Source organism: Lissotriton helveticus, chromosome 1_1 (assembly GCF_964261635.1).
Source record: "Lissotriton helveticus chromosome 1_1, aLisHel1.1, whole genome shotgun sequence".
Lineage (NCBI taxonomy): Eukaryota > Metazoa > Chordata > Amphibia > Caudata > Salamandridae > Lissotriton > Lissotriton helveticus.
Window position 1 is genome coordinate 1,384,181,871 of NC_136057.1, and position 17,432 is coordinate 1,384,199,302.

A 17,432-nucleotide genomic window follows, 5' to 3' on the forward strand; every position below is an offset into this window, starting at 1 on the left:
TTAGTTTTCATTGCACTAGTTCTAACCTCGAACTTCTGTGGTTTGAATCAGACAGCATTCTTAATCTGTTTTCTAATGGCCCTTCAGGGGATTAAACTGGCACTGTGCAGCCCCCCTGTGACTGCGATTAAGATTTAATCCACACTTCCACAATATAGAGACAGTAAGCGCATGATCTGTAGAAGAGTGGGGGAGTGCCATACTGGTCAAAATTCCACCCGATAGCGTGGGGAGGTACATCCATTTGCGGATTGTCTTCCCGCATTGGCAGTTCTGCAACTAATCCGAGGATTTTCGATTTTCACAAAAGTTTCGTCATACTACATATATCTTACCTGCACACTTTCTGTTTCCCCTTGCCAAAAACCTCAGCCATACCATTCCATAGCATGGCAACTGGATTCCAGTGCTATGCCATGCCACTGTTTCTCATTCTCTTGTGTCTCTAGTGCTGCACAGCCAGTTTGTTTGTGTTATGAGCAGAAAGTGCTCTAGTGATCCCCAGCCATCTTGAGCCCGTTTTTAATCCCTTTTCTCCTTTGTTGGGTGAATGTCTGATTGTGTAATAGAGACATTGAGTGACGGTGAAGAGAGATTGTTTGCCTTCCTCCTGGTAGCCCTAGGTGCTGGGCAAGCTATTGATTATGTAAGTGGGAGGTTGCTTAAGCTATAGGGGTGCCTAGATAATGTATTTTTCTAATGTGCTCGGTGACTTTGTGGTTAGTTAAACTATGTTGCATCCTGTTTCATATCTATTGTGGCTCCCCTCTGCTTCTAATCCTGTTCTTTCTGTTGTCACCATTTTCATATATTAAGCGAGTGAGAGGATCCCAATGTGGACGATTGGAGGTAGCGTAGTATATAGAGGTTTTCCTCTTCTTTTCTGGTCCTGTTTTGGATTCTCTTATCAAGTGCTGCATTTGTAAGTCGTTTTGTAGATGTGCTTTTGGAGGGGTCAAATGCTGAGGTTAACTCCAGAACTGAACAATTCTTGGTCTCTCTTCCTTTCTGCTTGGCTAATGAGTGCTTGTGAATGTGTGAGATAGCAGGGGGCAGGATGTGTTGAAGTTCCCCTAAAGAACCTGCTCTGTGTCATTGTCTTCTCGTTGTCTGTGTTGATTTCCCATGGCAAGCATTTGGATATGCTCAGGGCCCCTATCATCCTGAGTCTCTTTCCCAGGTGCTGGAAACCTGTATGAAGAGCTGCGGCAAAAGATTCCATACTGAAGTTGGGAAATTCCGTTTCCTCAATGAGCTGATCAAGGTGGTGTCACCCAAGGTAAGAAGGTCTTTTGCTGTGGAAAATGGCTCCAGTAGTAGTTTAGGGGTAGGACAAGATGATCAGCCATGAGTTTCTGGATATTTGTTACATGACGATTTAGGGTCTCAGACCTCATGTGGTTCATCAACATGTCTATATTTCTCAGCCCCTTGTTGTGGCCTTACCCTGTCCTTGAGCACTATTTCTCATCTCCCTACCTGTTAAAATTCTTTAATTCTTGCTTTGTTACTCTCATTAGCCTTCTTAGACCCTGAGGACACTCTAATTCTAGCCTTGCTTTCCTTTAATTCTCCTCTTGAATATCTTGGTTAACGCTCAAATCTGGCCTTGATAATGTTCACCTTCTTAGTACCTTGGAGCATGCTCTTACTCTCACTTTTGTATCCCTTGTTTTTATTCTTGATACTGTGTAAGACACCCTGCTCCCATCCGTGTTTATTCTTCTACTTGTTTTTAATATTTTGGGATTTCTTGTCTACACTAACCATCGCTTTGGCCTATCTCATTCTTAGTATCTCGGTGGACGCTCTCCTGAGAAAGTGAAGTCTAAGATCCTGGAGCTGATGTACAGCTGGACCCTGGGGCTCCCGGATGAGGCCAAGATTGCTGAAGCCTATCAGATGTTGAAGAAACAGGGTGAATAGTTACTGTTTGGCTCTCCGTGAGCCTACTGTATTGATAGATTCATAATTTTATGTGATTGCGGTATGCCTTTTATAGCAGCAATAACACATTTTACTGAGATCCAGAATTCTACAGTACTGTCTAAATAGGGGGCATATTCACACTTGCATTTACGGAAACATTCTGTTTCTCGTAGTCTTCCTGCATACAGACATGTTATTAGAAAAGTAATTAAGGCAGCACATCTTTTAATAAGTTGAGTTGAAAAGACGCTGGAAATGTACATATTTTAGAACTTCACTCAGAAATGTATTCATAAAAGCCAGTGTGACATATCTTTGAAATGTAGAAGTGTGAAGTTGCATTATGCAAGTTTTATAGTTATTAGAGCATAATACAAAGGCCGTTTTCCCTTGGTTTCCGAAGTGACCACTTGTAACAGTGAATTTGGGGTATTTGACTTTGCCCATCATTTGGCATTTTTGTGTATAACAGTTTGAAGTAGGAACAATAACAATTTCTAGTCAATTCTAGTTAGTTTATTCTTCCAAAACAAATCTTGTTACTCCCGTCCTGTGGCCCTGCACTTGCTCAGACCCATTAAGCCATGTAACATATTACGGGTCACACCATACAAATCACCAAACTAGGGCAGCATTTCTCTTGAAACACATTACTGTATGGTATCGCAATTTATATATCCACATTTCATTTGAGTTATTCTTAATACACCTTCTAAAACCAACACTTTCAAGAAAATCAATCATCAAAAACTCATGGACTGTCATTCCACGCACTCCAGGATTTAATCAATCCGATTTCAAATATATTTTCGCCCAATTTTGTGTGCCAGTCTTTAAAGTCCACTTGATATATGTATTCTTCTTCAGTGTGTCCTAGTATTCCACATGATGATTTGAATCTCAACTCCAAAGTTGTCACAGGATTGATCACAGTCTTAGTTAGAAGTCCAATTACGAAAAATATATTTGATTGAGGTAGCCGCATAGAATTTACTCTTAAGAACCACAAAACAGGAGCCAATTTATTTTAAACAGGGTCACTCGTGTTTTGCAGAGTGCTGCCAATTTCTCAGGGCTTGCTTGTGACTGTTCCATAGAAATATTTAGAATTGCACTAAAATATGAGGTGTTGCCACAGCTCATAAAATAACGCACTCTTCTATCTTTTATTCTTGTGGACTAGAAGGCTTTCACTAAGTGAAGTCACTCAAAAATGAAACAGACACAAACATTGAAAAGTTAAAGATTTTAATTTAGAAAAGTTTTTAAACTAATCCTAGAAAAGAAAAGTACCAGGTGTAGTCTAGTCTTCAAAGTTAGAAACACAAGGAATTCTGAATTACCTTGTTAAAGTTTCAGGGAGGAATAAAATGATATAGCTCCTTTGCACATTTGCATGTGGCCAAGACACCCAGTGGAAGCAGGAGAGGTTTCTGGAATGTCATTGCCAGTGCCAGCTATTGTAAACAGTCTGGAGGTTGCACTGTTGTTAGGAACCAGGTACCTTGCTTTTCATTCCCCAAAATGACTGCCTATTCAATCTTGTAAGTCCTTTTTAATTCATGCCTTTTCAACTAATTATAGAATGAACCTTTTATTATAGGCATCCTGAAAGATGACCCCATTCTTCAGGATGATGTGCTCCTCCCTCCGCCACCTCCCCCGCGGCCACGAAATGCAATCTTTGACGATGACGAGAAATCTAAGGTAAATGAATCGTAGTGGTCTTTGTTGGAAGAGAGTAGAGGCAGTATGTGGGTTATTATTGGACCATTCCAACTCAGGTTTTTGGGGGTGAAGATCCATAACCTGAAGGGGAACCAAAAAGCAGTCTGGTGGGTTTGACTGAAAGCGGGAGTATCAAAAGTTGACCTGATTTGCCCCCTGCCCTTCCAATGGTGGAGAAGGTAGATGAAGGAATCGCAATGGAGCACCTATTTAGTTGCTCTTATGAAATATGTTTAGTGCTGCCCCTTTCTTTTTATTGGCCTCAGTTCAACTCAAGGTAGTGTAAAACAGACTGTTTCAGAGGTTCCTGCAATGAATCCGAATTTAGTTTAAACAAAAGTTCACTGGGGATCTTGCGTTTTTAAGGGTAGTGGAGTGGGTATCCAGTGAGTAAACTAGTCGTTAATAGTCTTCCAGTAGTATGCAACAGTGTGTTCACCATAGATAAAATGGTGATTCAGAGGGATGGAGAATTCAATATACTCTCTGCTAGCAGCAAGTTTGGGCCCTTGGCAGCTTGTTCTCTCTGCTGGCCTTCCATGTTTGGTGCAAAAAGAGCCTGTCTGGTTGAACTGGAGCTTGAGCAGCAGAGTTGTGGCTCTGTAGGCATGAAGCGTGGAGGTGTGATGGTGGTGTAGGGGCAAGGGGGGTAAGGTTTGGAGAGTTATTATCGCCTGGTCCTCACTAATGTGAGAATTTGGAAACTATAGTGGGAGTGGAGGGGGAACATAGATATTTTCCTTGCAATGCAGATACAAGAGTCTTCCTGTACCTGGGGTTAAAATGTACAGTACAGTGAATGCAATGAAGATGCCACAAATATTTCACTGTTGCCTGCCTCCCTCTGCTTTCTTCTATTGCAGATGTTGGCGCGCCTACTAAAGAGCTCGCACCCTGAGGATCTCCGGGCCGCTAATAAGCTCATCAAGGAGATGGTGCAGGAGGTAAGTGCTTTCCACGGTGGTCTGTAAGATTATTCTGTGTCCAGTTCCTACATTTACTGGAGGGTGTTCGGATTATTTAGGAGGACATTTTGTGTCAAAAGGTCAATGGATCGTTTTAACAAATTAAGTATTTGACCACACAACACATCTGTTGGTTGGAATCCTTCTTAAACACCTCCCTTACATTGCTCTTCAGAAGACCCTTTCAGGGGAGTTGTAATGGCTTACATGTGATCACCCTATGTGTCTTTGTTGATCCAGGACTTGCATTTCGATTGCATTAGCAGTCCATTGGCTGCTAGACCTGGGATCCCTCCCCTTTCCAAGTGTGAAAATGAGCAGCCATCACCAATTTAGCTCATGCCAGTCTGACTAGACTTGTACCACAAGCCCCAAAGGCCAGACATGGGGTGTAAGCCAGGCAGGCCAGAACAGAGCCAAAGGCAGGGCAGACCAGACCTGAGCCCCACGCTATATGACCTTAGCTTGACCAAAAGTATGACTGACAGAGCTGAACAAGAAGACTGGCCAACCAGGAGCTGAGCGACAAGTCAGGATGACCACTCATGAGGAGCAAGCCACACAACAACAGATTAAACGGAAGCAGGGCTGGCCATAGCTGAGCCATCAGCTGGCCAAACAGACCCGAGACAAATGTCAGGCCAACTGGAGCTGAGCTGAACTCCCAAGGATGGGTGTGAGAGCAGAGGAGAACCGTTTCCCTAGGCCCTTCTTACTGAAAACTAGGCAATGCCAAAGTGAAAAGGATCTATGGGCGTACTAGGGTAGAGACAGAACAGCCTGTTGCACCAGACTCTATTTCATTTTAACTATATCCGCTGTGTCCTCAAAGCTCAGCGTGATTTTGTTTTTATGTTGTGCCTTGGTCTATTGTAGGTTTGGAAGCATGACTGAAAATATTGCTAATTGTCAACATTGTGACTCTTTCAGGATCAAAAGCGAATGGAGAAGATTTCAAAACGGGTCAATGCCATAGAAGAAGTGAACAACAATGTCTCACTGCTAACCGACATGTTGAACTCCTATACCCAAGGGGAGACCTCAGAGGGTAACGAGGACCTCATGAAGGTGAGTGAGAAGGCAGCACAGCACACACAAGGACACCACTGACCGTGGAGGTAAAATAGTAAAGAAGGGACCATGATGGCAATAACAATTGTGTGAGAGTAAAGAAGTGGCAAATGGCACCCAAGAGTTATTAGGAGACCTTCTAAGGGGGTAGGACATAACGCACGGTAGGTAAGGGCGAGGCAGACCTCATTTAGGTGAGCCAGTAAATCAAAAACATGAGGTTTAACAATATCCTCATACTCTGGGTTTAGAGGAAAGGGAATGAGAATGGAAACCTAATGCGAAGGACCTCTTGAATCAATATGAGCAAGTGGACCTCATGCCTGTGGTGGAGAAATTGGGGAATGGGGAACTCAAAAGGCCCTGGGCAACATATGTCACTGTGTACATATTCAACAGGCAAGAGACATAATATGGATATGCCTGGAGTGAATTAGTCTGAGGCAGGTGATGTGATACACAAGCGACGGGGCGGAGCAATCTGAGAATTACTGCCTCATATACAGACTTGTAGAAGAGGAATGGAAGTACAAGACCTGAGACAAAGGCCGTAGGGCGGAATCTGCAAATGTAGACCTCGAATGGATCTGGAAAAAAATATAAAAATGTGAAGCTTATACTCAATCCGGGAGTATAGGAATCGGCATATGCGCACCTCCTACGCAGGAACTTGGGCTAAGGAATCTAGGGAACGTAGAACTCATAAACCATGCTTTTAGCAGAGGGATGTGAGAAATGAGAGTTCATGCACAGCGACAGGGTCAAGGAATCTGAGAACGAGGACCTCCAACACTAAAATAAGATTGAGGAATCCTTGAATAAAGGTGTTGTACACGTGATCTGGAACTAAGAACTCTTTAAAACTACCACATACTCAGTGCCTAGGATCTATAAATCTGAGAATGAGGCACCTTGTATTCAGAGGCAAAGGATGAGAATCTAAAAACAGGAAAACATATGCAATACTATGGACAGAACAAAAAGGGAATTGGGACCTTCTATATAGGGACTGCGGTTTCAATTTTACCCGGGCCTGCTTTAGCATGGCGCAAATAGAGGATGAGGACAACTTCCCCCAAAAGGGAAGTGTGTGTACCTGCATTGCAAAGGACCAGGGCACTGACGTGAAGAGGATTAAGACAGGGCTCCCTTTAGAAATTACATGAAGGCCTTGTTACCAAAGCACTGTTGATTAGTTCTTCCTGAGCAATGCTATTTGATAGATGGTAGGGAGGTGATGGGTGGGGCCGTAGCTTCTGTTGTTCAGGGCCTTCTCTTTTTTCTGTCTCCGATTCAGAAAGGCTAATGACAGCCAAGTGCAGAGAAGTCACACTGCCTTGTTCTCATGTTTGCGTTGCTCCTACTTGGAGCCATCCTCACTTGTGTCAGCTGGGAGGGCCATCTCTTAGCACAAAGTCTGTGTCTGGAGAACGCCTTGAAAATGCCACTTGAAAGAAAACTGACACAAATTGGTTTTAAAACCTCAGACAATGGATCCACATCCCCTCTCTAGGAGAGTATAAAAGTGAGACCCAAACCACCACACTTTGTCCAGTACCAAGTTCTTCTTGACCAAGCAAGGGACTACCTGAAGGATTGCTGAGTGACGAGGAATGGTGTTTTCCCGACTAACGGCCTCCTAAAAGTCGCCAGGTTGAAGTCTCTGCTTTTTGCTGGAGGAGCTGAGGGTATGCCTAGGATACTGCCTGCCTGCTGAAAGATGTAAGGAGTGTGCCTGACCTTGCAGGAGGAATGACTGTCCAGGAGAAGATTATCAGTGTGGGACTAGCCAGAGAAAGCATACAGCCATGCGTGGGAGTGGTCCTGGTCTCTTGAAACGGTTCTCATCATAATCCTCAATCCTTTCAAAGCAACCACTGAGTGAAATTGGCAGTCCACCGGGGCAGAAAGACTAGTGTTGCTGCCATAGTTATTGGACCCCGAATGCTCCTGTACCCTAGAGTAGTGTAATCGTATTGGAGGTTTCAACTGCCCAAACCATCTGCAAAGTGTGGATCTTCCCAGATGCCATACTTGCTGAACTGCATCCCTCCAGTCCAAAGCCTAGAGAGGCCTCAACTGCTGAAGGCTGTAAGCTGCAGCAGAGCCTGAAAAACAGAGGTCGCTGAAGTATCCATATCTCCGGCGAAGACCATGCTGTGCCCGACAGATTAAAAGTCTCCGTCAGAATAGGACTGCTGCACAGTCATCAACACCCCCGGCACTCCCACTGCCGTTAGCATGTAACCACAGAACTGCAGGGCATGAAAACATCGCACGAAGGGAAAGGTAAAACCTTGATGATGAGTAAGTGATAGCACTTGTGCCTAGCTTGCGTTGTGTCCCTGATTTGATGCCAGGGATTACCAATGTTGGAAATCCCTTTAGCGGACGGGAGTACATAAGTGTGTAGGACCTGCACCTGAACAAAATTGTAACCTTGTATTGCAGTTTCCTAATTGTCCTATTTAGTATCGAGTAACGCTGTGTTATTAAAGTATTTTTGTTTACCCAAACTACTAACACTAGGTTGGACAATATATTCTTTTGCATGCTGGTTGATTGTCGAGTTCTACCTCCCCGGGAAGCCTGTGACTTCTCACCCTCGTTACTCTGGAAGTCAAGTGCTGAAAGGTCTGGGCTTAACTCAGTTTGCAGAGCCATAGTATGTCACTGCCCCAACACCAATGGCAAACGACCTCAACCACCATGCTTGGGGCTCAGTATCCCCAGTCTACTGGGTGGTCTCCTCATTGTGTCTAACAGATGTTTAACAACATGTGTATTCAGTTTCTGGAACCCTACCGGCAGAGGCGCATGATTGCATGCATAGCAGAGAACTCTGGAATGAAGACTTCCTGTTGCTCAATTCCTGGCTTTCAGTGTAGATGTGATCACAATTTTTCTAAAAACAGCTACGCTGTGGGTATACTTACTTACATACATACATTTTGCTAATGCTTGCATATACCTGCTGTCCTACCATATAATTTTCATTTGACTCCCAAAATGCTCCATCCTATCTCAGGATGCCTTTCTACCTAAATGCCTTTTATCCTTCATCCTCAGGAACTGTACCAGAGATGCGAGAAAATGAGACCCACCCTCTTCCGATTGGCCAGTGACACTGAGGACAACGATGATGCTTTAGGTAAGCCCAGTTTGTCTGACTTTGGCATGTGTTTTTGTCTCTTCAAACTCTGTTGGGCCATTCCATTGCATGGCAGACTCTCTGGTAATGACTGAACATGTTGCTCAGTTACACTTGATATTAAGGCTCTGCTGCTCGAATGAGCTTAAAAAGAAATTAAACGGAGCACAGCAATTCGCCAAATGGAAATTGCATTTTAAAATGAGAATGGGTTGAAAATTGTAATGCCTACCATAAACCAATAGGAATAATGACTTGGAGGCGGACCAGTGCCCCACAGTCTCACTCGAGTTACACACCTGCAAAATATTAAATGCTGATTTCCCTTAATGCAAACACAGCTCTATGTAATGGCTTTCTGTGACGTTCAAGGTGATCCACTTGTTTTCCTGTCCATTCCCTCTTCTTGTGTGAAGTAATATTGTTTACAGACTGTAGAAGTAGCAATTGTTGTCAGGACCTATCTGTGAAAGAATTTTTACATTTGGGTTTTCGAACATCTACGCAATTCTGTGGACGTAGGTACCCAAAGAAGTTCTGCTCTAGGTATCATCTCAGAAATCAACATAATGGTTAGGCTATTGCACCCTAGGTATATATTAGGGTGTGTATTATGTGGTTGTGAAATGCCAAAATGTGGAAAAAAACATGGCTTATCAGAACAATTCTCTATCAGCTAAAACAAAATGCATAAATCTATTTATGCTTCCGATTATCATTTTTAATAATCTGCATATTTGTTTTTGTTTTGCATAGGATATCAATAATATCCTATGCCAGTGTTAACCAAACTATGGGTCAGTGGAACTCAAGCCAATTTTTTGGTGAGTTGTGGAAGTCCAAGCAGTAAATAAAATGTTTTTAAATTCTGTGCATATCGTCACATTTTCTGTGCTCCAAAGAATACCGGGATCTGTGTTTACAAATTCCTGTAACTTTTCAATTAAAAAAGTAAAGTTTCTTATGTAACAATGTTTCCTAGGAAAGCAGAGACATAACATTAGCCCCCACAGCCCCTTCTGTGCAGGGGGCAAACTCCAAGGGGCCCCCTCAGGCACTGTCAAGTGGTGGCGGGCCCATAGCCACCCATGAGACACCCATGCTCCAGACCTAGCGAGGTCCGGAGCATGGGTGTCCCCCTCCATGTACTTTGCAGGGGGGCTCCCTAAAGTTTCGTAACGCCACTGTAGGGAAGGCTGTAAGATTTCATTTTTTTGTAACTCACAGCAAAATGTAAATAACTGTAAATAAACTGTCTCCATTCATCAGTTAGGAAAGCAAAAACTAAGCACTTTTTTGTAATTCTGAAGTGAGATGAAAACAAAGATTTTAATAGGGTCAATACAAATCAATACAAGTGTTTCTGGTGATGTTCAAACGATAAATATGCACTTAAACCTGATTCCAGCACATTATTTTTGTTCAATATAGTTGTATGAGTAAAACTGAGCGTCTGTGCAAATTTAGTGACCTTTTTTAATGGAAAATGTGCTGTCAGTAAATGACAGTGTGATACCACATATTGCTTAGTTATATTTAAAAAATCACCTGCCTCATGTCCATTAAAGCCATGAGTTGCAAAAGCTTGTCATTTTAATATCTGGCTTGTCGTTCTAAATAGTTTGGTAAGCACTGTCCTATGCAATTGACAATTGATTTTTTGGGTTTGACTTTTATTATTCTAATTTTTCCTAAAGAAAAAGAAGGAATGGGGGATTAAATGTGTGTACATGTGCTTGAATATGCAAGCATTAACATGCTTCAAACTTCACACACAAGTTTGTAGAATAGTACAAAGTCACAACTTTGCTCTCTATCACACCTTCTTAGAGGCTTGCGAAGGTCTCTGCAGTCTCGCTGTTCCCAATGCATGTGCACCATCTCACTGAATTGCATAGAAAATGCGAAGACGAGATACCCTTACCTTATCACTGCAGACAGAGAGATGAAAACAAACGTGAGATGATTTCTGTAGGGATGTGGGTGTTGGAGATCTTCTCAATCCATTTTTTTTTTAAATTCGGAACACCCACGTTTCTAAAATGTGCAACACATGATTGGACCAATGGATGTTTTTCACTCCCTTTGTGGCAGTGTAACAGTGAACTAATCTGTGGCTTTGCTGCATTGTAGGGAAGAGGTACTGGTGCCCCTTCTCACCCTCATGGACATTGTAATGCATTTTCCTGTTCAATTGCCATGAATTCATGTTTTCCCCCCTCCCCCTTCTCCCTCAGCCTCATCCCAACTTTGCTCTGTTCTTCAAACCCAATAGATGGCTATTTACCTTCTGGGCTTCCTGAGTTTTTGAAGGTGGCGACACGTGGCTGACGTGTTCTTGTTGCTAGTACCTTCTGTTGTTGGACACGCAGGTCTCTTAAAATGATCATTTGATTTTACATTTCAGCCGAAATCCTTCAAGCGAACGATAGTCTGACACAGGTGATCAACATGTACCGACAAGTGGTGCGAGGGGAAGAAATTAATGGTGAAACATCTAATAGCGCCATCCCAGGTGAGAGTGCTGCTGAGTTTGGGATAGTCACTGTCAGGATGACGACATTTTAATGCAGGCTGGTGCAGAGGGAATGCTGAGATAAGCGTTGATTAAGAGTGGGGGAAAACTGGTTGCAGATCTTTCTGGAAGGAATCTGGAAAGAGGGAGCTCTGGAGAATTAGTGTTTGAGTAAGCCAGGAGTAGAAGGAAAGGCTTAGGGTTTCTTCACAGGATGTTAATTGTAGGCACGTTCTCTGCTTCCTGGAGGTTTCTCAAACCTAGATTCCTCTGTTGGGGATCTGTTGTAGGGTAGCAATGGGGCCAAGCTGGTCAAGGAGGGAACAAGATTCATGAAATAGATGAAAGGAATATGTATTTTGTGTCTTTCATGGGTAAGGTCAGAATGGTTCACAATCCTGGTCTCTGCCAGTCTTGCTGATAACAGTGACTCTCCTTTTTTTTCTCCCAGGAAGCTCCTCTGCTCTCTTGGATCTCTCAGGCCTGGATCTGCCCACTGGGGCTCCCACATACCCTTCCTTCCCAGCTCTTTCTTTAGAGCACAGAACATCCAACCATGAGCATGGGGCCTCCGCATCGCTGCTGGATGATGAGCTCATGTCTCTGGGTAAGATCTGTCCCTGGCAGCCAAAAGATGGCAATCATGCCCTGCCTCAGTTTACGTCATTCCATGTTTCAAAATTCAGTCTCTTACCCACATTCTATTCTCCTCTTTGAACTTCTTTAGGTTGTCTCCTTATCTCTTTCTAGTTCTCTTATTTCTCACTCTTCTTACCTTTCTTTATATGCCCCCTCTCCTTTCCCCCACTAGTCCATTGTTTCCAAATTCGTTTTGCTTATGTTATACCATACTTCTTGCATCTTTTTTTCAGCCTGTCCTTCCCTCTTTCTTGGGTCAGTTTCCCTTCACTTGCGGCCCCGCTAATGTCCGTCTGTTTGCCCTCCTTACAGGAATTAGCGACCCCACCACCTCTAGTCAGAACATCACAGATTCTGGAGGATGGAATACCTTTCAGGTAGGATGGTCTTGGGCTTGGAGACAGGCTGTTGGTGGTGCAGGGTAGGACTTGAAACTTGCACGAGTTGAAATCAAATTACCTATAGGTGCTGGTCTTTGGGCGTGATACTAAAAAAAAAACAAGAAGGGAACTGCCATTAACTCAAATTACCAAGACGACTAAGGGTAAGTCATAAAGGAACATTATTTGATGGATACTTCTAACTGTAGGTTCTCAATTTCTGAATCACCCGATGCACAAGACTGGATCCTGATGCACTGACAACAATGAGCTTCATAAAGGTGTTCCTCCTGCGCGCTGGTGTCTATTCTTTTTTTCATGCCCTTTAACATGGCTCAGTAGCTCAGGTCCTACCGATTTTGCTTCTTATTAAAGTCCCTTCAGTTCAAATTATTTTGGCAGTGTGTCGAAATGTCTACCGCAAAGAACATAGGCTTCAAACAGTGTCACATGCTGGAAATCAATGTTGGTCATAGATTGGCATGAAGTCTATCTGTGGTGCTTTTGCATCAAAGATGGCACAAGTCCAGTGACAAATGCTCCCTGCTGCATCCCAAAGCCATTGGGTAATGAGAATCCAAACTCTCCTTTTGCTGAACATAAGCAGCTGAGCCCTTCTCAATCCAGATGGCATAGCTGGTTCCAGTCCATGCCGCCTTCTTCAGGTAAAGTTGCGAGACCAGTAAAAAAAAATGGAGAAAAAGTAAACATGGCTCTTCAACCTCCAGGCACCCTGTTATGTATAGGGGCGCAAGCAGGAAAAGTGTGCCCCATTACATTGATTGCGCTGCCCCCAGGGAAGCTGGAAACTCGTGATATCCCGGGGGTAATGCATTGAGGTGAAAAACTGAGCTGCTTTGAAGCAGACGCTCCGTGTTTCACTGTGCAGGCGACAACCCACCTGCACTTTTAAAGGGGATTAGAGATCCCTTGCTGTCTGGTGCATTGAGTGACTGCACCACCTGCAAGGAGATGTCTGAGTGGTCCATAGGACCCCATTTTCCCCCTCCAAAGGGCTGCTATTGGGATGCACTAAAACTAACACCTTTGTAGGTGGCACACTGTCATTGCACCTTCTGACAACACCTTTGTGCCCGTGTCTATAATACGGTGTGGGTGCAGAGGCAAAGGGGTTCCCTCATTTGCATGGGGACAGGCCCCCATGCAAGTGACGCAATGCTCTCTTAAGAATGCACTGGCGCTGTATGTGCGCTTGTGCTTTCAGTATTACAGAAGGTGCTGCCCAAGCATCTGCGGACCCAAGGTGCCCCAGAGGGGCGCAACGCTGGGGCAAACATCTCTTAGGCCCCCCGGGGCACTTTGTGAAATGCAGCCCCAGATGCTCCTGTTATCAGGTGAGGTCTTGCAGTCGTCATTCTAAAAAGACGATGCTAGCTTCTTTTTTTTGGGGACGTGATGGACAAATCTGGAGTGGATGCGTTATGAGTTTGCCTGTCCATCATAAACTCCTCAGCAGGTTTAGACTTTCAAGTAGGCCATGCTATAGATCTTTAATTTTATCTTGACTCACTTTTGTGCACCTTCTAGCCTCTCAGACCCAGCAGGCCCCATGTTGCACTTCCACCAGTGAGTCCTTCCCTGACACTGGCTGACCTCAGACAAAGTTAGCCCACTCCAACTCTGGCACCAAGTCGACATCCTCCTCCTGCACTGAGCAGGCTTTGTCAGTTGTTCCTACATCAGTGCTGAGCTGGATGCTTTGACTAGAGTTCATCCCCTCCTCCCCAAAAGCTCGGCCTAGGTAGCTGATGGAGGCTAATATTGGATCTAACTCTGAAGGCCTACAAGGTTTTCAACCTGTCCAACATGATGATGAGGCAGAAACCTCGTCTTTGCTCTGTTGCTGGCTTATGTCTTCACGTATAGCAGGCTAGTGGACTAGATACCTCCGTAGACTCTTCCAAAGATTCACCTTTGTGGCCACAACCCAAGAAAGTAAATGTTTTACAGTTGTTGCTCAAAGGGCAGCAGAACTGTTAAATCTACCACACCCTTATGAGAAGACTAAGGGCAACCTGCTGACAAAATAATTTGTAATCTGGACTTTCCACTTTGAAGCATCTATTGCCATTTAACAATGTTTTGACTTGCCAGCTTGATTGAAACCATTTCTCTGCTGGCGGTATATTTGCCCATTGCAAGGCGTCATAGGATAGTGCCTGATGATCTTACGTTCTTGAAGCAGCATCACACTCTGGAGAGCTTTGGAGAACAGATCCCCACTTGCAAATAAAACCAAACTTCTTTACAGCTTCCCCTCCAGATAAGGAATCTAAGATAATGATAATTGATTTTATGGGTCCAAAGATTTTTTCTTCGGGCAGTGTAGCACTGCGGTATTTGAATGCCATCTGGCGCACTCTATGGGACATGATTCATGCGATTCTTCCTGCTCTGCCTGATGACCCGTCTAATACCTTTGCACAAACTGTCAAGATGGACAAGATGCAACTAACAGATTCTATATTCTGGACTGTGCACTACTTTCTCAGTTGCTCCTGCAATAGGCACCAGTGTCATTATCAGAGAACATATCTGGATGTGCACCTCTGTATTTTTTGGAGACATCTATTAAGCATTGATGGATGTGTACTTTAATGGGGCCAGACTTATGGAGAAAAATCTGAAGCTGCTCTGCAGCTTTTCAAAAACAGCAAATCTATGGCTCGATCCTTGGGATTGTTAACACCAGCCCGTCAATTTCATTAGCAGTAAAAAAAAATACAGGGGGATCTTTAAGGGCCTCACATTCCACCTTCTTCAGCTGTCAGAACTCATCTAACTACCATTGCAGACTTTTTGTGGCACTCAAGGCAGGGGCAGTGCCAAGAGTTGAAGACGGGAGCGGCAATAATCCTTTTCCTCCTTGTCTCCAGGTAATTCTTCAAAACTCCTAAAGTTTGTCCTTAAGTTGGCATCTGGAACTTCTAGGAGACCTGACATGACATTGCCTACCCTACTGGCATTAAGTCATTTCATAACTAGGATCCTCCAGATTGTCCATGCTGATTAAACCCCCAACTTTCTGGCCTAGCACACATTGCTATTGCAAGAGTTTTCGGACACAGTCTGGCACCTGGGCGGATTCACAAGGTAAAGACTCTTCAGTTAGAGTGTTCACTAGAAAGTGTTTCTCCGAAGATTCAGTCCTAGCAAGCTATAAAGGTACTAAACATCTGATACCATAGCTTGTAATCCTGATGAACCTGCAATAGATAGGACATGAAGGTTGCAAGAATTGATCTTACGCAGTGACTGCCCTCGTGGCCTGCTGTACTTGCTCCTGGCGCCCGGCTCCCCCACGCTTTGACTCAGCGTGTTAAAGGTAAAAGGGCTCTGGCGGCGTGTGAAGGTGGTCTGCGATTCCCCCGTGTGTGCGGTGAAAGCCTGTGAGAGAGGTGGTGCTGAGGCCCTAGACCCTTTCCTGAGGACATTGCGTGGTGCACTGGGGTGAATCCTTTCCCCCCGCCCGCCCTTCGCGTGTAGTGAGCCGTTGACCAAGAAAGTCCCTGGGGCCCATTTTGAGCCTCTTGCATACCCCATATATTTATCCCCGGGGTGGCGCCGCCTGCCTCAGAGAGATGGCTGCTCCTGATGCACGAGACGCTACAACAAAGAAACTCCATTCCAGTCGTCGGTGTCAGTAGGGCCTGTCCCATGATTGATAATCAGCCACTCTAGCGCTGTGTCAGGAGTTGGGCCACGTAACCCATCTTCAAATTTGGTACTGGTCAGGCGATTTCAGGTCTACGCCCTGTGTGGTCCCCAAAGGTCAACAGAGGGGCCAGCTGGACATCAGACATTGTTTTCTTCCTCATCTTGTTTTTCTATGTTTATTGAATGCACTAGCAACGGATCTACTGTAATGTAACTGAAATTGATAATACGCTGTAACACGGTTTATTTTCTCATGTAAAGCACTGTAATAACATCCTGGTCTAGCCTGGATTTCCTCGTCTCCTTGCTTTGTCTCCTACCCCCTCCCCCACCTCTTCCCTCCTTCATTCTTTGCTTGCCTCCCCTATTCCTTTCCTCTCTCTCCCCTGACTCTCTTTCCCCCTGCCTGCTTTGTTTATCCTTGTGCCTATGGTCCACTCCACCTCCCTCCCTGTCGCCCTTTTACATTATCCCCTTAGCCTTCTACACGCCTTGAACCAATGGATGTAACGCGTAATTGACGTACCTTCCGTAACAATGTGTAACTTGTAACCTATTTAACCCTACCAACCTGACTCCCTACAATGCCCCCCCTCTAGTATGCCCTTGTCCAAAGCACTCCTCCTCCCCTTGTTGGGATGGATCCAGCATTTTTGCCCTGGAGTCTGAGACACTTCTGAGAGAGTCCACAGTGACAAGGGAGTCTCACATAGTGGAAGACTGGGATTAATCCCCTTACCACTGGGAACCGTCTCCTACCCTGCCGGAAGTCGGACACTGTGTTCACGCTGAGTTTTCTACCCCCTCCCCCTCCTCCCTTCATTCTTCTAAGTGTGCACATGACCAAAGTACTCCTCTTCCGTTGTTGGGGAGGGATCCAGTATCTATGCCCTGGAGTCTCAACGACCCCTCTGAGCGAGTCCATCGCGACATGGGAATCACACAAAATGGAAGACTGGGAATTATCCCTTTACCGCGGGGAGCCGTCTCCCACCCAGCTAGACATCAGACACAGTTACTTCCTCGTCTCCTCACTTTGTTCCTACTCCCCACCTCTTCCCTCCTTCATTCTTAGCTTACCTCCTCCATTCCTTTCCTCTCTCCCCTGAATCTCTCTCCCACTGTCTGCTTTGTTTTTCCTCTGTCAATTCTCTGCTTAATCTCCCTCCCCCTTTTACATTACCCCCTTACCCCCTACACGCCTTGAACCAACGGATGTAACTTGTTATTGATGTACCTTCTGTAACAATGTGTAACTTGTAACCTATGTAACTCTCCTCATGTGAAGCGCTCTGATACCTCCGGGTCTAGCCAGCGCTATATAAAACTCAAGTAAATAAAATAAATAATTGATTGATTATAACTATAAATACAGT

General features: G+C 44.5%; 1 protein-coding gene across 2 annotated transcripts in view; it reads left to right on the forward strand.

Annotated features, from left to right (window-relative positions):
• GGA1 (golgi associated, gamma adaptin ear containing, ARF binding protein 1) overlaps positions 1-17,432 on the forward strand; it is a 136,125-nt gene that overhangs the window by 20,184 nt on the left and 98,509 nt on the right. For both annotated transcript variants that reach the window (XM_078684067.1, XM_078684073.1), the window contains exons 4-12: positions 1,181-1,279; positions 1,795-1,918; positions 3,533-3,636; positions 4,521-4,601; positions 5,553-5,690; positions 8,763-8,844; positions 11,252-11,359; positions 11,811-11,966; positions 12,311-12,375. In XM_078684067.1, coding sequence (XP_078540193.1) covers positions 1,181-1,279; positions 1,795-1,918; positions 3,533-3,636; positions 4,521-4,601; positions 5,553-5,690; positions 8,763-8,844; positions 11,252-11,359; positions 11,811-11,966; positions 12,311-12,375 — 957 coding nt within the window. The remainder of the gene's footprint in view (positions 1-1,180; positions 1,280-1,794; positions 1,919-3,532; positions 3,637-4,520; positions 4,602-5,552; positions 5,691-8,762; positions 8,845-11,251; positions 11,360-11,810; positions 11,967-12,310; positions 12,376-17,432) is intronic.